General features: G+C 39.2%; 1 protein-coding gene across 4 annotated transcripts in view; it reads right to left on the minus strand.

Moving 5' to 3' along the window:
• myo5c (myosin VC) overlaps positions 1-24813 on the minus strand; it is a 95685-nt gene that overhangs the window by 56248 nt on the left and 14624 nt on the right. For all 4 annotated transcript variants that reach the window (XM_087981446.1, XM_087981443.1, XM_087981445.1 and 1 more), the window contains exons 3-13: positions 18034-18205; positions 17780-17924; positions 14071-14227; positions 12944-13087; positions 9525-9606; positions 8479-8586; positions 7510-7616; positions 5570-5835; positions 3433-3514; positions 3105-3245; positions 113-238 (exon numbers count right to left, since the gene is read on the minus strand). In XM_087981446.1, the coding sequence (XP_087837572.1) occupies positions 113-238; positions 3105-3245; positions 3433-3514; positions 5570-5835; positions 7510-7616; positions 8479-8586; positions 9525-9606; positions 12944-13087; positions 14071-14227; positions 17780-17924; positions 18034-18205 (1530 nt within the window). The remainder of the gene's footprint in view (positions 1-112; positions 239-3104; positions 3246-3432; positions 3515-5569; positions 5836-7509; positions 7617-8478; positions 8587-9524; positions 9607-12943; positions 13088-14070; positions 14228-17779; positions 17925-18033; positions 18206-24813) is intronic.

Here is a 24813-nt window from a genome sequence, read left to right on the forward strand (position 1 = left end):
TTTATGGCGATATATTAGTTCCATAAATCTCAGCTTCCTGAGTTATCAGGTACATTGTTAATAATGAAGAACTCAAGGACACTGCAGAACAACTGCCCTGACAGTGTCTTACCTTGTCAGCAAAATGCAGGATGATGAAGGCTTTACTTGACATTCGAGGCTTCTCAAAGAGAGGATTTTTATTTAAGTAATTATTCTGCAGTTTCTGAAGCCAGTTTTCCTCTGTTCCTTGCGGCAACTGTATGATTAATATTAAAAAGAAAATCAATTTCATCTTTCCAGTTTCATGGAAACCACCTCATGAACCTTCAAGTGACTGGATCATAAATCTGCAAACTGAGACTCAGGTTCAAGTATGGAAATACAATTCAAATCACACACTCCCAAACAGCAAAACAAAACCTTTATTGTCAAAATAATATCTATCAATTTCTCTTGTCCCCACCATCCTTTAAGTTATACTTATTCTGGAAATGCCTCAAGGTAACTGGCTACGAAACTAGATTAGTTCTTTTGCTCTTCAGGTTTATTGACTTCTGAATGCCAAACTTTCGAAAACTGGTAAAACAATGGTATTTTGATACATATTACTAAAATATCAGCATCGCCATGGCAATATGGAAAGTTGCCTAGGTATGTCCCATCCACAAAATTCAAGACAAATACAATCTGGCTAATGCCTGCCCCAATAATTTACTTTTTGATCATCAGCAAAATTATGGAAAAGGTTGTCCACAGTGCTGTCAGGCAGCACTTGGACAGCTATAACCAGCTCATTGGTGCTCAGTTTGGGTTCTGCCAGGCCCACTCAGCTCAAACCCTCACTACAGCCTTAGTTCTAATATGGACAAAAAAGCTGGTCTCCAAAGGTGACGTGAGAGTGACTTTCCCTTGAGACAGCATGGCATTAGGGGGGCCCTAGCAAAACCAGATTCAGTGAGAATCAGGGAGGAAACCCACCCCTGGTTTATGATACACATGGCTGCCAGTCATCTCGGTACTGGATGTCTCTTGCAGGAGTTCCTCAGGGTAGTGTAGGTTCAAACATCTTCAGCTGTTTCATTAATGAGCTTCCTTCCATCATTAGGTCAGAAGTGGGATTTTCACTCATGACTGCACCATGTTTAGCACCATTCGCAGCACCTCAGCAACTGAAGCAGCCTACGTCTATGGACAATACCCAAGCTTGGGCTAACAAGTGGTAATCAACAAATATGCTGCACAACTAGCAAATAATGACCATCTCCAACAAGAGAGAATCAAACCATTTGCCCTTGTTGCATTGCATCCTCATTAAAATGTTTAAGTAACAATCGCACCTTCCTGAGAATAGATTGGTTGTCCATCCCTTATCCCACCTCCATTAAAATTAGGTGGTGGTGGACCCAGGTCAGTGCCCGCTTTAGAGTTTTACATTTCTAGGCATTAAACATTCCACTTCAGTGTCAGTTTTCATCATGTATTGTAGTTAATCGTATTGCAGCCAGCACAATTGACATGATTGAATCCCCCACCATCAACATCCTGGAGATTACCCTTGAGCAGAAACTGAACGGGACTAGCCATACGAACAATGTGGTTGCAACAGCACATCAGAGAGTAGAATTCTGTGGCGAGTAACTCATCGCATGATTCCCTGATGCCTGTCTACCAGCTATAGGAGTGTGATGGATTACTCTTCACTTTGCCTGAATGGGTGCAGCTCCAACAACACTCAGGAAGCCTCATATCTTCCAGCACTTAATTGACATCCCTCTCATCAGCTTCAATGTTCACTCCCTTAACCATCAACATACAATGGTAGCTGTGTGTACCATCTACAAAATGCACTTCAGAAAATCATTGCAGTTCCTTCGACAGCACCTTCACCTTCTTCTTGTTAGAAGGACAAAGACAGCAGATGCTTGGGAACATCCTCAGATCCCATCCAAGCTGCTCACCATCCTGATTTGGAATTATATTGCTGTTCTGGATGTAGGTTTGCTCGCTGAGCTGGAAGGTTCGTTTTCAGACGCTTAACCACCACACCAGGTAACATCATCAGTGAAGCACTGGTTGTACAGCCCTATTTTTGTGTTTAGGTTTCCTTAGGTTGGTAATGCCATTTCCTGTGGTGACATCATTTTCTGTGGGGACGTCATCTCCTGTTCTTTTTCTTCGGGGGTGGTAAATGGAATACAAGTCAATGTGTTTGTTGATACAAACAATACATTGGACAGACAGGCAGAAAACTAGCCACCAGGATACATGAACATCAACATGCCACAAAAAGACATGACTCAATGTCACAAGTATTTTTACATATAGATGAGGAAGGACACCGCATCAATTGAGACAACACACCCATCTTAGGAAAAGCCACACAGAGACACACATGAGAATTCCTAGAAGCATGGCATTCCAACCGGCATTCTATCAACAAACACATTTACTTGATCTCTTTTTCCACCCCCTGAGAAAAATAACAGGAAATGGCATTGCCACAGGAAATGATGTCACCACAGGAAATGAAATCACCAACCCAAGGAAACCTAAACACAGAAATAGAAAATGGACCATACCACCAGTGCTTCTTCTGGAAGCTCACTGATGATATAACCTAGTATAGTGACAAAATGTCTGAAAACATACCTTCCAGCTCAGCAAGCAAACCTACATCCAGAACCTCAACCTGAGCGACAAATCTTCTCAAAAACATGCTAATATTGATGATCCTTTACTGTCGTTGGATCAAAATCCAGGAACTCCCTTCCTAACAGCACTGAGGGCTCCCTATGCTCCAAGGACTATTGTAACATGTCAATGGCATGTTTATTAAGATAGGGCATGGGGCATTATTTAATCAAGAACTGTATTACATATAAAGAAAGACTGCTGGGACATGAGAGCAGTAGGTCAGGGTTAGACCTGTGCTCTCTAAATAAATAAATCATCCAGAAAGGGATCTGTGTTTACTTCATGATCTAGCATATGATCTGGCACCACTTGATCTACTACATTTGTGATCAGAGTTCCTCAGGTGTATTTCTAATTGCATCCTGAAGGATCTGTTTCAGCCAAATGCTGATAAATAACAGGCAATTATGAAAATATTTCATGCTTACCAGGCACTCCTCATCCAATAGCTCCAGTATACCCATCTTAGCTTCTATCAAATCAATGCAAGGTTGGTTGTCATTGAATTCTATCAGTGCCCATGGAATGTCTTCTTTCATGTATTCATCTTGCTCCAGTTTAAACACATGCTGCAGAGATTTTATATCTGAAGTGTTAAATTTGCATTTAATTTTCATTAATGTTAAGAAACCTTACAGATGATGGTAGAGGACAGAAATGCAACAGTTTCCAATCCACAAACTTGGTTGAAGTTATATCCCAAAATGATGAACATGCAATAGAATGTATATGGCAGCATGCTATTTAAATACTCACCAAGTTAAATTGTTGCTGTAGTTTTTCATTGGCATAATTAATACAGAACTGTTCAAAGCTATTCACATCAAAGGTTTCAAACCTAAATGAATAGGAAATAATGATTTTGCTCGTACTTTATATACATTTAATCCAAACAACAAAATCGGTTCATCATCCCGAAGGTACAATGATGTATTTATAGTTTGGATCAAAACTAAATGTTGTAGATTTTAGGTTTAAGTCTGTGTCTGCCATGAGTTCAGTCACAGCAGTAATACTGTCAAACCCAGTGCCCAGTTTATGGAAGAGAAAATAAATCATAGAGCATTTAAATGCTATAATAATTCAGTCTGAGTGAAAGAAAAGTTGCCACAGCCCTACCAGGCCAATCTCTCAGTACAGAGAGAGACAACTGGTGGAGGTTTAACCTGAGGGTCACCACATCTCAGGTAATGGGAGAGATTGAGAGGGAGAATCCTTCATGGTAACCTCAGCTGGTGCAGGAATTGAACTCATGCTGTTAGCATCACTCTGAATTACAAACCAGTCATCTAGCTAAGTGAGCCAACCTTAAAATTGGGAATAAACAAGAGACCAGGAGTAGAGGAGCTCAGGCATTGTAGAGGATTGTAGGGCTGTAGGACATACACACAGATTGAGAGGAACTTGAAGTGAGAATGACAATTTTAGAAGTCTAGCTGTAGCTTGGCTGGTAGGTAGTGAGGGTGAGCACACACAGGGACAATGCAGAAAACCAATCTGTAGGCACAGTGACCCCAACTGGCTTGCGAATTGCCTATGTAACAATTCGATGTCTGCCTGAAGCCCAAATTGAAATCTCTCCTTTTCAGTTGTAGGTTCAGCATGGATCAGTGAACGTTTGTTAGAAAATGCAATTAGATCAGCTTTGGATCAGAAATAGTGGCGAAATGGTGCTGTCCCCAACTGAATAGGTTCCAGATTCTATCCAGTGAAATATATGATGAATGACACCTGGATAAAGCACCCATTAGTATTCACTGAACCGAAGGCAGCACCATCTGCAGATTTTGAAGGGAAAGAAAAATCACTTTCTTTCTCTACTTATTGTTGAGCACCTTCTTGGTAGATTTGCATTTGGATTGCCTGTTATTAATCAGCAGTAACAAACTCAGAATAGAACACGGCATTACCACCTTGGGGAAATCACTGGGTCTTTACTTGAAGGGCCTACCAACAAGAATCCATAGGACTAATCATTTTCAGGTTTATTAATGGCAAGTCCCACGGCATAAATAAGATCCTAGATACCAATCTAGATTTGAACCAGTTTGTGTGCATACTTTACTGGAAAGTCCCTTCCTGCCCCAGTCCACAAAAATATTCATGGCTGCTGCTGTCACTGTCCCAGTACACTACCTTAGCCACTTGAATTTCCTGAGCTATGTCGACATGGCCAACAATTGATAGGTCTCAATCCAGTTCAACTGCACTGGAGTGTCTGCTGGCAATTCACTGGCCACACATAAACCAAGTAGGACCTCAAAATCAGAGGTACCTTTGTCCTTAGACTCTGGGCAACAGACCTGTCACGCTCTCAATCACCCAACCAGAAAAGTGAACTCCACTGTGAAAAGATAGATTCTCAACTTCATGTTTCTTTACACATAAAACAATAAAGTAATGCAGTTTTCACTCATCCATGAACATTTTAAACTTAAGCTAAATCTTTGTGGTCGTAACATCAGCTAAATAGATATAAATGGGGAGGCAATGGCTGAGTAGTAATATCGCTGGACTGTTATTCTAAAGACCTAGGTGATGTTCTGAGGACCTGGGTTCAAATCCTGCCATGGCAGATGGTGGAACTTGAGTGCAATAAAAGTCCAGCAATGACCACAAAAACCACTAGGTGATTGTCAGGAAAACTCATCTGGATCACTAATGTCCTTTAAGAAACTGTCACTCTTACCTGGGCTGGCCTACATGTGGCTCCAGATCCACAGCAATATGGTTGACTCTTTATTGTCTTCTGGGCAATTAGGGATGGGTAATAAATTCTGGCTTAGCCAGTGATGCCTTCATCCCATAAATAACTAAAAAAAAATTTCAAGTGCCCAGAGCAACAACCGACACTTTGCTGCAAAACAAACAGAACAATATTTGATGCTTTTACCCATAAATGTCCAGAACGCCAATAAACGTATGCTTCTTGCCAGAAAACTGCAAAGCCTTGTTGATGTGATCCACAATGCAGCTGAACAGATGAGCATAGATGTGTTTAGCCAAAGCATCTCTGGCATTGATTGCTTGACCCTTGGTCATGGGTTTGATCACAGTGTCTGAGGTAGTAGCAATTTTTCTGTGGCACAGTCCATGAGCCATCTCCTCCAGCTTGATCCCCAAAAGTTCAGAAAATACTTTCAGATGATCATCATCACGCTGTTTAGAGGAAAACAAGAAAGACTAATGAAGATAATGACAGATTAATTCTTAAAATTAAATATTCAGTTGCTATACATACTCTTATTCCTTAGTAATTAGTTAAAATATTGTATAAAAGTTCTGTGTTGATAGCCACTAATGACATAGCACAAACAATTCATAGAACAGTCAGCAGAGCACTGAAAGAGACCATCCAGCCCAGCATGCCTGTGCCTCTCCCAGTTAATCCCACTGACCCCCACTTTTCCCTTAGACCTGCAGACATTCTCTTGTTTATTCACATATCCCATGTATTTCAGAAAGTTATCACTGAAAATATTTCACCACACTGCTCATAACTTGTCAAGTTGAAAATAAAGCCTGACTTGCCCTGGCTGTGTTTACTAATTACATCATTCAGTGACTTTTACGTACCAACTTTCTTGCCAGAGGAAAGGGATTCTCCCAGTCTGCTCTGTCAAAAACATTCATTAGTTTTGAACACCTCCATTAAATGACTTTTCGCTGCTCAATTGGGATCAAGCTTTTTTTTTTAAAGATTACTTAGTGTGGAAACAGGCCCTTCGGCCCAACAAGTCCACACCGACCCTCCAAAGAGCAACCCACCCAGGCCCATTCTTCACCTAACACTACGGGCAATTTAGCATGGCCAATTCACCTAACCTGCACATTTTTGGGCTGTGGGAGGAAACCGGAGCACCCAGAGGAAACCCACGCAGACACTGGGAGAATGTGCAAACTCCACACAGACAGTTGCCTGAGAGCGAGAATTGAACCCGGGTCTCTGGCGCTGAGAAGCAGCAGTGCTCACCACTGTGCTGCCCTTAATTTCTCCACATAATTTCAATCCCTCACCTCCAGTATCATTCTGCTAAATCTCTTTAGTATTACCTTTGCAATCGATTATTTTGCTCATGTGTTATAGTCATAGAGTCATAGAGATGTACAACACGGAAACAAACCCTTCGGTCCAACTTGTCTATGCCGGCCAGATATCCCAACCCAATCTAGTCCCATTTGCCAGCATCCAGCCCATATCCCTCCAAACCCTTGCTAATCATGTACCCATCCAGATAGGCTATATGGGGTTTCTTTGTGGGGAGGAGATGGCCTAGTGGTATTATCGCTGGACAATTAATTCAGAGACCCAGGTAATGTTCTGTGGATCCAGGTTCAAATCCTATCATGGCAGATTGTGGATTTTTAATTCAATAAAAATCTGGAATTAAGAGTCCGATGACTATGAATCCATTGTTATATGGCTGGAAAAACCAATCTGGTACACTAATGTCCTTTAGGGAAGGAAACGGCTGTTCTTACCTCATCTGGCTTACACATGACTCCAGACCCACAGCAATGTGGTTGACTCTTAACTGCCCCCTGGGGCAGTGATTGCTGGTCTAGCCAGCAACACCTTCATCCCAGGAATGAAGAAAGAAAACAATAGAAGCAGATTGAATACAATCAAATACGGTGTTAAAGTTCTTGGTATAGAATATATCTCAACTTTGACCTGTAGGAGTTCCAGATATGAACAAAAACACAGAAAATATAATTCAGTGATGTGTCATTGTTTACTTGAAGTTACAGCCTTTCATTGTGTATTTATTCTGTTCGTGAGTTGCACTACAAGACCTAACAAATACTGAAGATTTGAGAGCCATATCTTACTTTGACTGAGGATTTGTCATCACCCACAGCTTTTATTCCAACATTTCCCAGGTGCAGAATCCCTGCCAACACTTTGAAGATATCCATCTGAAAGTCTTTGTTCAAGCCTGCAACATAGGTTTCATTTTTAGGTAAGCACACCCAAGACAGTTTAGAGGAAGCTCTCCGTTGAAAGCTGAAGCGATACAAATGTCTACCACCCAGAAGAACAACAGCAATAGATGTACGGGGACACCACCACAGGGAAGTTCCTCTCCAAGTCAAACACCATCCTATCTCGGAACTACTTTGTTGTTCCTTTACTGCCACTGGGTCAAAATCTTGGAACTGCTTCCCTAACAGCACTGTAGGTATAACTACGCCACATGGACGGCAATATTCCAAGAAGGCAGCTCACACCATCCTCACTCAGGCTAATAAGAATTGGCAATAAATGCTTGCTTAGCCAGAGGCACACACATCTTTTGAACAAGTCTTTTAACAAAAAAAGTCAGGTGAAGGGAAGTGTATATGTCACACTAAATACATTTTAACAAGGAACAAGGAAAATTCTATTGTAGATATATTCCATATGGGAAGGATCAACTTCAGGCTTAAACATTTCAAAGTTCATTAGTTAAACTTTAATCCCACTGTTAGTTATTAATTATGAAGTATTGTAGGGCTAATCTTTAATTCCCTTATTTTCTCTTTAGAATGGGGTATGTTCAAAGAGGCCCTATTGGACCATAAGACTGTCCTCTCATTAGAGAGAGGTGACTGATAGTGGTTTAATCTGAGGGTTATCACACCTCAGGTGATAGGAGAAGTTGAGTCCTTCATGATAACCTCAGCTGATGCAGGAACTGAACCCATATTCTTGGCATTACTCTGCATCACTAACAAGCCATCCAGCCAACTGAGCTAACTCTGCCGTGAATACAGATAGTAACGCAGCCATTGGTGAAAATTTGAGATATGGTTACTTACCCAATAGCGAAAATGTTTTTTGTGTTTCAATGAAGTCAGTTTGGTCGTTAATACCATCAATCACAGTATTCCCACCCATGTTCACATAACTGAAGTTCTCTGCAGGAGCTGGGGATATTTTAACATATTGAATCAAACGTTGAGCAAGACAGCTGTTGATTAAAAAGGCTTATGGCACTGAAAATCACTTGGTCAAAAACAAGCAAACACAGACTCAGTCTTATTCTCTCCTCATAGGTGCATCTGATTCACAGCACTGTGATCTCCAGCGTGGGTAAAGGAATGGCACAAGTCCTGAATCTATTGACAAGAAAACTGAAAGAACTGTGAATGCTGGAAATCAGAAACAAATCCAGAAATTGCTGGAAAAACTCAGCAGGTCTAGCAACATCTGTGGAGAGAAAACAGAGTCAAATATTTTGGGTCCAGTAACCCTTCTTCTGAACTTGTGCTGTTAGCATCAATTTGATCCAACAGCTCATCCAGCCAACTGATACCTCACGGCTGGTTTGTTGGTGCCATGTATACTTTTACATACTTGTTATAACCTGGATTTACAGATAGCGATAGTAGAGGCTCCAATTTCCTTTCCATTACAAAGCTGCCCAGAATTCATTCCCACTCTTACTGGCTGCCATTTTCTGAAATAAATTATAAGTTGTTGCTCAAATCTGTTGGGTCAAAAAATGTTGCGCTGGAAAAGCACAGCAGGTCAGGCACCATCCAAGGAGCAGGAGAATCGACGTTCCGGGCATAAGCTTCATCATTCCTAATGAAGGGCTTATGCCCGAAACGTCGACTCTCCTGCTCCTCGGATGCTGTCTGTCCTGTTGTGCTTTTCTAATACCATACTTTTAGTCTCTGATCTCCAGCATCTGCTGTCCTCACTTTCTCCTGCTCCTTGGCCATTGATTCCTAGAGTGGGCCTCAAACCCAGAGCGTCTGGCTGAGAGAGATGCTACCCACAAGAATAGTACAATATTCAGACCAGTAAAGCTCTTAAGGTAACAGATTTTTTTGAGACAGAAAGCTATTAATATACCTACCTAATTTCAGGTGCTTGAACTCAGGTCGATCTGCAGAAGCACAAAGCTGGTAGAATATGTGGTAATTTCTTTCATTTTCAGCCTAGATTTATTAAATAGATATTGTAATCCAATTATAATAGGGTCAAGTACAACTACAGCACTGATAATGAACTGACATTAAATATCTAGAGGACCACATTTCCAATGCACTTAAAATAAGATTATTGTGGAAATGTAGGATACAGACTTTAACAAGCAATAGTTACAATTTAAAATAGTGGACAAAGTGAGGTTATCTAATTGGAGCTTCCCCCAGTATCCCATTTCAATCAGCATGTTGGCCCTGTTAAATTCAGCACTGTTCAACTTGTATAGCTTGTAGAAAAAAAAGAATTAAATTAGATCCATTGCTGGAGATCACCGATACCTCAAAATATTAACAAATAATCAACTGCTCATTATACACAAAGACCAGTTGGCTCTTCAAGTCTGCTCCACTGTTCTAGAGTCTGGTTGAACATCTACCTCAACATCATCGTTTGCTGCTATCTATATGTCCTTTGATGTTATTAGTATCTAGAAACATATCGTTCTTTGTCATGGACATACTCAAAATCAGAGTACATAGTCAACTGGAGTAGAGAATTCAAAGGTTCTAAACCTTCTGAATGAATAAATCCCTCCTCATCTTGATTCTAAATGGTTTGTCCCTTATTCTGTGTTCCATAGTTCAGAATCTCCTCCCTGATACTGCAAGAGAAACAATGAGAATATGGGCCTGGTCTCCTTAAAATCTCCTTGCAGAGCAGTAAGTATTCTTCTTCATTCAGTTTTGTTTTGAAATTGATCTAGTTAATCTGTAATCTGGGTGACCAGAATCTGCCTCAAAGTTGTTGATTTTGGTGAGAGGATAATGGTATGGCAAAAATGGACCAGATTTTGGGTTCAGTAACAAAGTAAGGGCACTCACTATTGACCTTGAAAAAAAGCTACCAATAAAGAGATGGTATATTCTGTGGTATGGCTTTGTCCTATCCCAAGGACAGATCAACTCTGGTACCATGTAAAAAGGACCTCTTTGCATCCAGCAACAGTGATATCAGCAAGCAGGTAAGCAGCCAATTAGATTGAAGCATTCACAGACAGCAAACCATGAGGTTAAAATCACTTAATGTCTTGAACTTTTAATAATTTATTTCTCTATTTCAAAAATAAATTATAATTGGATAATCCAAAGATTATTTTTTAAACCCACGTTTTAACAATTGTGTGAATTTGTTTTGGAATCATTTGAAATTCCACAAACATAAAAATTAAATCTTGCTGAAAAGGCAGCCATATTGTTAGAACTTTTCATCTTGTGCTCCTCAGGAAAAATGCAAGAATGGCAAATTTCAAATGACCAAACCAACTTATTTGACAGGAAACAAGTTGCTGATTTGAAAATTGGCATTCTTGCATTTGTCCTGATTTTCAAATCCAGTACTACAAGCCAAAGTCGATAGAAAAATTATTTTTGCAAGCTATGAAGGATGCTCAGCAGTAATTACGATGCATGAACACTATTAAACAGAGTTGTATCTCAATGAAGAAGACAGAACATTTCCAAGGGTTTTTACAGCAAGGCTAACAACCCAAGAGTGGATGTTCCCATCAAGTCAATTCGATCTCTGCTGATTTACAAGAGAAAAATCGCACAACACCAGGTTATAGTTCAACAGGTTTATTTGGAAGCACTAGCTTTTGGAGTGCTGCTCTTTCACCAGGAGCTGTGAGAGCAACTGTGCTATATTGCTAACAGCAATCTAAGTTTGTTCAATATAGTTAAAAATCACACAACACCAGGTTATAGTCCAACAGGTTTATTTGGAAGCACTAGCTTTTGGAGTGCTGCTCTTTCACCAGGAGCTGTGAGAGCAACTGTGCTATATTGCTAACAGCAATCTAAGTTTGTTCAATATAGTTAAAAATCACACAACACCAGGTTATAGTCCAACAGGTTTATTTGGAAGCCCTAACTTTCGGAGCACTGCTCCTTCACCAGGTGATCGTCTGAAAGCTAGTGTGCTTCCAATTAAACCTGTTGGACTATAACCTGGTGTTGTGTGATTTTTAACTTTGTACACCCCAGTCCAACACCGGCATCTCCGAATCATTTGTTCAATATATTATTTCAGATGTATGGCACTGAAATCTTTTGCTGTAAATTCTGTGTCTAATGGTCCTGCTCCACACCACCTGATGAAGGAGTAGTGCTCCAAAACCTAGTGCTTCCAAATAAACCTGTTGGACTATAACGTGGTGTTGTGAGATTTTTAACCTCAATTTACAAGAGGGCAGCGAGTGAGTGGGATGCCTAAAAGCACACTTTCTACAGAAACATGGAACCAGCAACAGCGACATCTGAATGTCTCTGTTCTTCAATGCATATGTAGATACTAGAAGTGACTGTTAGTTTCAATGTTATAACGATAGCCAATGCTGACAGTTTCACTGTCATTACCAACACAAAATCTGAGACAAACATCATCCAATAACCCTGAGCAAAAGTGCACATGATTATCAGCTACCTGGACATTCCTTGCAAGTCACTTTGTGGAGTAACCCATTTCCTGTCTCTCACAAGCCTGTCCACCATTTACAAGGCCCAAGTAATTCCTGATAAAGAGCTTATGCCCAAAATGTTGATTCTCCTGCTCCTTGGTTGCTACCTGACCTGCTGTGCTTTTCCAGCAACACACTCTCTGATCTCCAGCATCTGCGGTCCTCACTTTCTCCCACTGTGACTGAATACTCCCCATTCGCCTAGATGTATGCAGCACCAACAACATTCAAGAAACTTAGCACAATCCAGAACAAAGAAACTCACTTGATAGATAACATTTCCACCACTTTCAACATTCATTCCTCCACATCACAGTGTACAATATCAGCAGTATGTACCTTTTACACATTGCACTGTAACAACTTATCAAGGTTCCTGTTACAGCACCTTCCAAACCCATGGCCTCTATCACCTAAAAGGACAAAGGCAGCAGATACATGGGAACATATTCCCCCCCCAAAGTGCACAACATTGTGACTTGGAACTACATCACTTTCACTGGGTCAAAATCCTGGAACGCCCATCACCAGTGTGGCTGATCCTACACCCCATGGACTTCAGCAGTTCAAGAAGGCAACTCACCACGTTTTCCAGGACAAGTAGGAATGGGCAAAAAATGATGGCACAGCCAGCAATGCCCACATCCCATGAATGGACATTAAAGAAAAGAATGAGTGACTGATGAGATGTAGAATAGCAAAAGTTAATCTATTGAAGAAAAGACAATTTTTTTTCAATTGTAAATGTGTTTAGCTGACTGTAACAGAAGAAGGTCAAGAAATGAACATATTTTAGAACCACAATATTACCCTCTGCTAAATGCAATTCTTACCTGAAACACCACCCTTGATTTTTCCAGTAAGTAAGTTCTCATATTTGCACCAATGATTCGATACTGGTTATTAAAACTGATCTCTGTGTATTTACCAAAACGGCTACTATTGTCATTTCGTGTTGTCTTTGCATTTCCAATAGCCTGGAAACAAAAACAGTGTTACAGCTGTCTGGAGGTAAAACAGAGTACAAGGACAGTGCAATCAAATTACCTACAAATAATTAGCAGTGACATTAACGCTAAAAAATGTTATGGAAATGTTATTTCTCCATTTCATTGAAAGAATGCTCGAGTTACGGGTAAAATTTACAAATGAAAGAATGTCAATTTAACAATTTTCACAGTTGATAAATTCATTTAAATAACTTCAGATTAAAGTTGAATTTAAATCATGCAAAAAGACATCTGTATAATGAAAAGTTGTTTAATTTATATTGGATAAATTTTGAAAATTTAGCAAGAAAAAAGCTACCTTGAATTAAAGTTAGAGAAATATTGCATTGTGAAGATTTTTAACTATAACAGCATATATACAGGGATATTTATCCTATCACTGTCAACTTTAAGCCTAAGTTTCACTACTTTTTTGTAATACAGAACTGTATATCTTGTACATTGACTGTATGATTATTTATCACTATACAGCAAGCAAATAGATAATGCCGACAATTGAAACTAATAGCAATAGCTCTTGATTGTTTAAAAATTAGCCAAACAAAACTTCAGAAGTCGAAATATTACACATTATAAATGGAGGAGATAGCTTAGAATAATTTCAGACCTGTAAGTAACTACAGAATGGGGACGATGGTTATAATTACTTTAAGGAGAATATGAGATGCTGGAGATCAGAGTTGAAAAGTGTGGTGCTGAAAAAGCATAGCAGATCAGGCAGCATCTGAGGAACAGGAGAATCGACATTTCGGGCATACGCCCTTCATTAGGGATTGTTTTTAATCAACCTGATTGGATATGCTATGAAATATTTCAAGACAGATAGAACATGAACTTGGACCTTCTAGTCCAGGCAGATGGTTATATGTTTAAATCTCATAGCCGTATTTCGAGCATCTTCCCAGGTATCATGTTTCTTAACTATTACAAACTACTTTGCTGCTTCTTACCTCTGTTATAGGATTTGATGCAAGGACTTTATCTTCTACACAAGCCTTGCTACTGGACTTACTAACAGTAGCAAAATACCTCATCGCATATCGAGCAGACACAGTCTTCCCTGCACCCGATTCTCCACTTACAATAATAGACTGGTTTCTATTCTTCCTTCAAAGACAAAGAAAGAAGACATTATACATCAGATCTACAAATAAAACCGCACTTATCTTGATTTCATTTCATTTATTGTCATCACATATATTGAGATACAGGGAATAGTGTTGTTTTAGAGTCATAGAGTCATACAGCAGGAAAACAGATCCTTCGGTCCAACCAGTCCAGGCCAAACATAATCCCACATTAAACTAGTCCCTATAAACCTTTCCCATTCATGTCCTTATCCAAATGTCTTTTAAACATTGTAACTGTACCCACATCCATCACTTCCTCAGGAAGTTCATTCCACATGTGAACCACCTATTGCGTAAAATTTTACTCCTCATGCATTTTTTAAAATCTCTCCCATCTCACCTTAAAAATTCACCCCCTAGTCTTGAAATACCACATCCTAGGGAAAAGACAACTACATTAATCTTATCTAAACCCCTCATTATCTTATAAACTTCTATAAAGGTTGCCTCTCAACCTCCTACATTCCAGTGAAAAACGTCACTGTCTTTCTTTAGAACTTAAACCTTCCATGCCCGGCAACATCCTGATAAATCTCTTCTGAATTCTCTCCAGTTTAATAATATCCTTCCTAGAAGTGTAGTCTACAGGCAGATCTTACCATGCTAAAGTTTATTTAAAATAAAAAATAAAAATAAAAACTGCTTCTCTGCTGGTGAAGAGTTTAAAAAGGTTAAGATTGACAAGAAAATAACCTATGACATTGGACCATTAAACTACACCATCAGCAGCATAATTAAAATAATGGTATTTTAATTAGCTTTAAATGCTTATGATTTGAAATAAAAATGGAATCAAATTATTTTTGACTTTGAATCAAATTTTATTCAATAACTGGTATCTTTATTATGAGTATTATTTTATCCCCAAATGGATGGTTTCTGTGCCATGGACCTAGTACGAGATCAACAAACGGTTCCCACAGATTATAATGAAACAAACCACAGATGTTAAATATTCCCTACACATTATCAAAAGACAACATATATCTTGGTACAAACATTTAAACTGGTTTACTTATATTTTAAAACAAACTTAAAAATGTAGCTTGTGGTAAAGTTCATGCAAAAATCCTCTAATGACATACACCTCCCTGTCTATATTATACAGAGTTAGGTACTTCAAATGAATTGATTCATGTCTGTACAAAAACAATGCATGCAGGAGTATAGTGAAATCTTAAAGCATTAGATATGCAGCTAAGGAAACAATATTAACCCTTCTCTCAAACTTCCCAAGCAGAAACTTAATATTCATTGATCTTTTTGCTCCTGACACATTCAATAAATATTTTAGAAAGCTCAGCAACCTGTATGGACCTTTAAACACACAATGTCCAAGATGATTGATTATATCCTGACAAGGGTTGTTTTCATAAGCCCCTTCCTGCCAAATAGAAGATGCCAACTGTAATGTTTAATAACAAGGTCAGCCAGGTAGACGTCATAAAAAATGAGTTCCCTGATTGGACCAAATTAACAGACCCAATCAGGGAGTCCTGACTGACAGATAGATATAAACAGGAGTGGAGTGTCAGAGGTTATTTGACATAGAGCTGGCTCTGTGTAAATAAAGGGTGATTTGGTGATGGGATACCAGCCTTTATGGAATTATTTCACCAATTTCTTTTAACTGTCTATGCACATAATAATCATTTATCCCTGCTGTTGCCCAGGTCTATCTCAAGATGATTTTTTTTCTGTCTCAATCACAATGCAGCAACAGAAAGATGTCAACAGATTTGAACAACACACCCTGCACTTTTAGCAGAAACTAAACTACACAGTTAACTAAATTACATCCTGACATATTCAACATTTCAACTATTTCATCATTTGAGCTGACCAAACCCCTCAAAACATGTCAAGGGGATAGCTTAGACCCAAACTTTTTTCTTATTTTAAAGTGCCAAGTGTTATGTTCCAGATGCAATTTGATCGCTCAAACTATCAGACCTGAAGCAAAACACACCTTATTCACACACAACAGTTAAACTACAACAAAAGAAAGTATGGAATACCTCGATTTAAAAACTTAACAGAGCAATAGATTATTCAACTACTAAACAGTAACTGTTCCAATATAGTAACATGCTATAAACAGACCCTCGGCAAAGGCAAATTCAGTAAAATAGATAGTCTCACATGCTATTCTAGCAACAGGAAGAGAAACTGTAGCAAAGAGAGAGACGGAGATGTAGCAGCTTTCACAACCCCAACATCAACTGAAAGCTAAACAAACAATTCTGGTTCTGTGGGAGCTTGACCCCACCCATTCAGGCTGCTTCTATTGTTCCAACATTTAAAAAAAAACAAGGCCTTACAAGTGGCTTATTTTACCGGCTTGAAGTAGACTCATCACCACCTCTGTCTCAATGTCTCTTCATAAAAAAAGAGGACAAAATACACCTCTTAAAGCCATAATATTATCACACAATGAATAAAAAGAAAGCAAAATTTGAATAAAGAGAGACTAGGTTAAAAATCAACAGGACAATGGTATCTTACAATAAAGGTAGCAGAGTTTTGGATAAGGAGGTAGAAGATGAATGACCAGAGGAGCTGCAAGATAATTGAATCTCGAAGGAATAGGACTTTGGATGAGTGTTTTGGCAGCAGACTGTCTGACCTTAGAGTAAAATTAAGTGGTAGACCGAACTTTCAAAGTGGAGAGGAGACAGAGCCAGAAGCTATGGTTCCACACCTGAAGTACTGTGTGCAGTTTAAGGATATGGGACAGGCCATTTAGGACCATAGATGAGGAAACATGCCTTCATCCAGAGAGGAAAGCCATTCCTGAGGAAGGGCTTTTGCCCGAAACGTAGATTCTCCTGCTCCTTGGATGCTGCCTGACCCGCTGCTCTTTTCCAGCACCACACTCTTGACTCTAATCTCCAGAATCTGCAGTCCTCACTTTCACCCAGAGAATGCTGAGCCTGTCTCAGAAAGTTGTTAAGTCCAAAATATTGAATGTTCAGAATTAGTTGCTTAGTGTTAATGTGACCAAATGGTATGGACAGAAAGCTGAAACAGGGCTACTGAATTAAACGATCAGCCATAATCATATTGAATGGCGGAGCAAGCTTGAAGGTACTTGCAGTTTAAAATTTGAAGGCACAAGTGACTGAAACCTACTGGGATGCTAGATATAGGAACTCTAGAACGAGAATTATATGAATAATATTTTGAATATTGTACCAGTGTGTAATTTGGGTAATATATTTAGCCGTTTTGTTTTGTTTCAATTTATAAATGGAACATTTTGTGGTTAAGTGGATAACATTTCTGCTGAATGTTTAAAAATCTTTGAATTTTTATGATAAGTAGGTATTTTGGTTCATTCTATTTTATCTTAATTTTTTTCATTAACAAAATTCTGTTTTATTGTTACAGCAAATCCTGCAGTATTGTGTGCTTCTGGTTCAGTGAGGGAACACATTGTTAACTCCAAACAGATCAAAATATGATCTATTAAGCCAGTAGTAACTTCAACTGGGACCAGAACAATATTGAATAGGTTGGGAAAACTGACCTGGCCATTTGTTTGTAAGCTTCTTCGGACACAGCAAAGATATGAGGATCCATATCGCCCATATTCTGCCCACTGTACGCATGGATGATGGCATCTCCATAGATTGGTATCTCTTTGTAAGGGTTAATAGCCACAAGAATAATACCTAAAGTTTTAAAAAAAGTCAACAGTTATCATAGTCTAAAATCATCGTGTTAGGCAAATGACAATTTCCAAAAGTGTGTTGTGATATCTGCTGTGGGTTCATTGCATACCACAGTAAGTGTAGATGAGTTTGGAATCCACAAAGCGCACTTTGAGGTTATGCAAAACTGCAGGCTCATGGAGATAGCTGAGTGCCGTGAGGTCATTTTCACCCACCAGTATGTCTGGATTTCGGAGAGGAGGCAGTTGTATCTTAACAGGATCAATTGGATACTCCAATTCCTAAAATGTTCAAATTAAATGAGAAAAACAGAGCATATGAAACGTACTTTTTCAAAAAAAAATTCAACTATTCAACACTGAAGTCAATTAGGCTACATACAATGGAGGAATCAATACACTGGGAAACTAGTTATTTTGATAGCATATACAGTGGCATGTATAGCATTTCTTTATTACCAGACATGGTACCATGTTCTACTTTATCATTAAAGAATGGGAAATTTTTAAACCGTATACGCAGGTGAATGCTGCCTAGTAACAATATTAAGACACCAAAATGTGAGTAAGGCCATATCATTTATTTACTTATTTTTATTCTTTTGCATGGTACAAACTTCCATAAGCAACAATCATATTATATCAACACCATTCATCTCAGGCCCCAATGTTGTTTGTTAACTACAGCACAATGGGTACATTGGCAAACACACAAGAAAAAGTACTCGGATCGATTTATAAGGCAATGAGTAAGGAAGTAAAATATCTGTTCCTCATTGAATGGAACAGAAATTAGTCTTTACAATTGGTTAATAGGTTACAGAAAAATATTTAAAGTATGTCTGCTGGGCAAATTTAGCAAAACTGGGAGCACCGACATTCAAATTAAATTCAAGCAGTCCATATAACTATAAAGCTAATTCAATTTAATTCAATTCATCTTAGCTTATTCTCTGGGCTGGACAAATTAGAAATTTAAAAAATGTGAACTATGTCTACACCTACATTGTCTTTGTCTATGAATGATTGAAGTTAAATAAAGGAAAGCAAGAGGAATAACCTGTTTGACTGCTATTTGTGTATTTACATATTAGTAAAAAAAATGCATATAGCTTGAATACTTCACTTATTCTGCCTGGCAAATTAGTAGACTTGGTTTCCACCCTTTCAGTATATTTCAATCAATTTAAAATATAAAATAAACACAGTCAACTGTGCAACGTATCAGAATCTACTGTCCGAAGTATGTAGGTATCATTTAGAAACACTAAACTGATGGAATATGTTGACTCTTTTCTTTAAATGAATGATCAAACATTATTGTAAACGTCATAAGCACATGACTTGGCTTTAACAAGTAACGTTCAGGTTTTTGAAGCTTGGATAAATTTCAAAATAATTGGCATTGACCTGTACTCAGCAGAAAGCACCGAATCTTCAGGTGTGCAATTCAAGTTTTCAGCGTGAGAGTTTTAAAATTAAAACTTACAACACACTTCTTCAAAAATAACTTCTCAATACAATTCTATTTGATATTCTAAAATAGGCCATTTCAATTTTATAAACTATTATATAAGTATTGACTGAAACTTAATAAAATTTCTATTCATTTAGTTAAATAAATGACTCAAAAATTGATGGGAAAACTCAATTTGCCTTTTGCTGTAAGATGCAAAAATAATGTACGTTCTGAAGAGACTATGAGCAATAAGATAAGAAAGGTGCTGTCAGCTGATATGCCATAATCATAGACAGATGGTAGCTCTACTGCAGCAAGTGACTCACCTCCTGACTCCCCAAAGTCTTTACAAGTCAAGTGTAGATGGAATATTCTTCACTTGTCTGGATTAATGGAGCTACACCAACACTTAAAAAGCTTGACGTATTCTGGAATAAATCAGTCCTGATCATCACCGCTTCATGGAACTCCTACAACACTGAAAGAGGCCATTCATCCCATTCAGTCTACACCAACTCTCTGAACAGCATCCCATCCTGACCCAGCCCCTACCCTATCCCCATATCACTACACTTACTATGGCCAACTCACCTAGTCTGATGTCGCAGTGACAGTGTTGGACTGGAGTGGACAAAGTTAAAAATCACACAACACCAGATTATAGTTCAACAGGTTGATTTGGAAGAACAAGCTTTCACAGCGCTGCCCCTGGCATGTAGCAACCTGACAAAGGAGCAGTGTTCCAAAAGCTTATGCTTCCAACTAAACCTGTTGGACTATAACCTGGAGTTGTGTGACTTTTAACTTGGTTCTCCTAGCCTGTATATCCCTGGACTACAGGACAATTTAGCATGGCCAATCCAACCAACCTGCACCTCTTTGGATTGTGGGAGGAAACTGGAGCACCTGAAGGAAACCCACGCAGATACTTGGGAGACTGTCTTTGTGGAGTTTGCACAATCACCCAAGGCTGGAATTGAACCCAGGTCCCTGGCACAGTGAGGTAACACTGCTAATCAATGAGCCACCTTCTTAAAAATGTTCACTTCCTCCAATAGTGGTACGTCATGGCTGCAGTGCACTCCAGCAGTGGCTAAACCTGTGATCTTTACCATCGAGGAGAACAAGATATCTGGTATATTGAAACACGACCAGCTGCCATTTCCCCTCAAAAGTTGCACCGAATCCTGACTTGGAATAGATTGCTGTAACTATAATGTGTGAATGCATCAAGATCTTGGAACATCCTTCCTAACAGGCGTATGGGAGCTCTAACCGCACAAAAACCACAGCAGGCTAGGAAGGCAACTTATCCCTATCTCCCAAAAGCAATTGCTAATGGGTTAAATGCTGATGAGCAATGCTCACATCCCATGAATTAAACGAAAATACCATTGGCTTACTCATGGTCTGAAAGTGGCACACTCGCAAAAATCATAGCATTCTTCCAGTGGAAAGCAGTGTGTCCTGACTCTTTAGGTGGAACAATCTACCAGACAGATTGCTGTCCACATTGCTGTCTAGTGTGGTGAAACTAACATTCAAGATTTGTGCAAATTTTGTACTTTTCAATTCTATCCCTTTAGAACTAAAGCTAATGTGTAGTTTTGTTTGTGGTCTTACTAACCTGCATTGTTACTTTTAGTGAATTTTGCACATGGATCCCACATCACTTTGCACCTCCACTCCATTTGAATTCTTACTTTCCAAATAATAAATTACCACCTAATTTGCCTTAGCAAAATCTTTTCATATTTTCTCATTTCAAATGCTAAGGCCACGTTTAAATAAATATTTGGAAGGGGAGCAATTTTCCCCAGGTTCTCCGAATGCTTGGAGATAGGTGAGATTGGATTTGAAGCTGAAACATCAGTTTAGTCTCATAGATTGGTACAGTACAGTATTGTGCAGGTGCGATGGGCTCAATGGCCTCCATTTGTGACATAATAATTCTGAGATGCTGTGAAAGTCAGGTTTAGCACTAGACAACAATGTAGTGAAGAGTTAGAAGCTTATTCGAAGAACAACTGCCTGGAGAGTAGGTTAATAGCTTGATTACCACATAAAATGCCCACCGTCATTTATCGCTAGAAAGGGATTTTAGTGAAGAGTACTTGACTAACGCCCTATCCTAATGGTGACTGGTAAACAAATCATTGTGGAGGGTTGAGCATGAGTTTGGAATATTTGGGTTCATTTGCTGCTGGAGGTTTGAAAAGAAAGGTAAGTCAACTCTGCTTAGTCGAAGTATTTGCATGTTGTGGCTCAGTGGTTAGCACTCTGCCTCACAGCACCAGGGACCTGGGTTCGATTCTATCTTCAGGCAACTGTCTGTGTGGAGTTGTGTGGGTTTCCTCCGGGTGCTCTGGTTTCCCCCCACAGTCCAAAGATGTGCAGGATTGGTGTATTAACCATGGCAAATATGGGGTTACATGGATAGGGTAGAGAGGTGGGTCTGGGTGGGATGCTCTTTTGGATGGTCGTTGTGAACTCAATGGGCTGAATAGCCTGCTTCCACACCGTAGGGATTCTACTGCAGTAGGGATTATACTATTGTTTCCTGAAAGCTATATATACACAAATATTCATAGGCAGGACCCTTACCTCTGCAACCAGAAAAACAATACACCGTTTCCAATTAAAATGTTCAACCCTTGGGGATGGCTGTTTACTGGTGTCCTCTCCATGGCAGCCACTGTGATCAGAGATTCCACTTGCCAGCTAATCAGCACACTTTTCTCCTCATGAGTGTAAACTGTTTTTCCCTTTCAGATTTAATATTCTTGCATTTGAACTGGTGAGTGCAAAATGGAAAGCTTCAAATGGGTGTCTCTTTGTCCTGCAATTTTCAAGTGCTGGATGACAAAACTACTTTTATCATTATTCTGGAAAATCTCTTCAGTGTTTTGCCTGAAAATGTTGGAGGGGAAAACCTGTCTACTTAGCACTGCTTCTGGTGATATGCATTGAAAAGAATCCATGCAGACCACACAAGTAGCAATCCACAACATGTCTGCAACCAAGGAACCAATGTGAATCTGCATAGTGCCACTTAATACTACATTAATTAATTTCTCAGGTCAAGTGCATAACTGGCCACCTCATAAGGAGTGAGGGAGAAGGAAATGCTTGGTCAATATAGTATTCTGCTTGATCTGGAGGAGGCATGGGCGAAGGCTATGAAAGCTGACAGAGCAACTGCAACTGCAATACAGGACGAGGGCAGGAGGGACAGATAGACATCTTCTCTCTGGATATAAGGTATGCTTCTTCCTCCTGTGGATCTGCTCCATCAGAACCTCCCAACATGTGTCTGGGATCCTGCATGACCTCTCACTCAGTCACAGTTATTCTGAATCATGCTATTGTGAACCAATCAGCAGCCTCCACACCTTGAGGAGAAATGATTGGCTGCAGCCCACATAGCAATGTCATCCCATCCAGGTGCTCAAACCCTGCAGTGCCTGTTTTAGTGCCTGCAGACAAATTCAAATTCTGGTAAGCCGCAATTAGGACCCAAATTGACTGCTCAAACTAGATTTTCACATCTGAGCACCATCTGGCATCTGTTTTCACCAAAACAACTCCAAGTCTCTAGTTAATCTGTTACTTCTGTTTAACTTTTCAATGTTTTAACAACCATCTGTGAGATAAGATTCTAATTTCCTAATTGCTCTAACAATGCCAAAGCAAATTCACTTGTGTTTTTTTTCATGGGGTCGTTTACATGACTACATTTCAAAATAGATTTTTTTTGTAACATGAAGCATTTTGAGATGATTTGAGGAGATTGAAAGCACTATTACATGTTCAAACATCTCTGTGGCCTTGTGTACCTCAGTAACCTCCTTCAACTCTTCAATACTCTGAGATCTCCCTGTTCTACCAGCCCTGGCCCTTTAAGCATTCCCAATTCTTAGTCGTTCCACCAATGATGGCTGTGCCTTCAGCTGCTTTTGTCCTAAGCTCTGGAATTCGTTGCCCCAATCAACCCACCTTTAAAGTTATTGCTTTTTGACCAAACTTTCAGTCATTTAACATTTATGTTCCCTCTAAAGGTTTCCACCACTTCATTAACTTCTGCATGAGGTCCATGTACAGTAGGGGCTTCCAGAACCAGATGTCAATGCATGTATATGCCAATTGGCAAGTGCATACCCTCCGATGAGCTGCACAGCCGCACTGATCAGAGGGAACATTGGCTAACGTCTGTATGTGACTTGGTGATCATGTTATTCTGATGACACTCCATGAAGTGTCTGGAGTTGATTTTACAATATTAAAAAGGTGCTATTTAAACATATATTTTCATTACAAAGATGACTGCATGCCCAAATTAATATACCCAGTCTTTTTCATTCTTTCCAGGAACTGAAAAATTGACTGTCTATCGTCAGTACTTGCAAGTTAGATCTTGCTTTATGTATTGAAATGTTTCTGAGATTTAATTCCAAATCTTCTGATAAATTCTAAAACCTCATCTAATTCTCCAGCATTCAGTGTGTATGTTTCAGATTTCCAGTATTTTATACAGTCACAGAGATGTACAGCACAGAAACAGACCCTTCGGTCCAACCCGTCCATGCTGACCGGATATCCCAACCCAATCTAGTCCCACCTGCCAGCACCCAGCCCATATCCCTCCAAACCCTTCCTATTCATATACCCATCCAGATGCTTTTTAAATGTTGCAATTGTACTATCCTCCACCACTTCCTCTGGCAGCTCATTCCATGCACATATCACCCTCTATGTGAAAAAGTTACTTCTACTCTAGTTTGAAATAATTCATACCAAACATTTCAAACGTAGTGCAATTACTTGTCAGTTTGGATTAACACTGCATTCAACATGCTCACAGGACAAAGGGTACACAGTGTACCTGAAATACTTGAAAGAAGCCTGTCAAATACACACAGACCACAACTATAGCATAGAAAACACGCTTACAACCCAGCTTATAGTTTTTGTGTGCGGTCACATTATAAAATATAGTTGGATATCAAATTAAGCAGAGTACCAAACAATGGAGCTATGTATTTATACATCTAAAGTTATTATCGGAGGCCCAGGAAATGGAAAATCAGCTTCCATGAACTTCATAACATAAAACTAACCTTACATTTTCTGTATCTGGGAATGGTGCTAGCTGCGGCCAACAACAGGCTGAAATCATTTACATAAAAAGGAACATTTCTTTTATTAGCAGCAATGCAAATTGTCACAATTCTAATGTGAGCACAGCCAGGAGAGCAAAAAAAAAGCTTTCAGTATACAAAACAATCTTGTCTCTATATATATATATAGTGTGTTTCATGTCCAATGGACATCCCAAAGCATTTTGCATGCAACAAAACACTTGAATTTTAGAAATTGCTGCAGTGAAGGAACTTGCAAATACCAAACAACAACATGATGATGGCCAAGCAGT

The sequence above is a fragment of the Chiloscyllium plagiosum genome, unplaced genomic scaffold (genome assembly GCF_037043375.1).
Source record: "Chiloscyllium plagiosum isolate Xiang-an unplaced genomic scaffold, Cpla_swu_hap1 HiC_scaffold_39, whole genome shotgun sequence".
In the NCBI taxonomy this organism is placed as follows: domain Eukaryota; kingdom Metazoa; phylum Chordata; class Chondrichthyes; order Orectolobiformes; family Hemiscylliidae; genus Chiloscyllium; species Chiloscyllium plagiosum.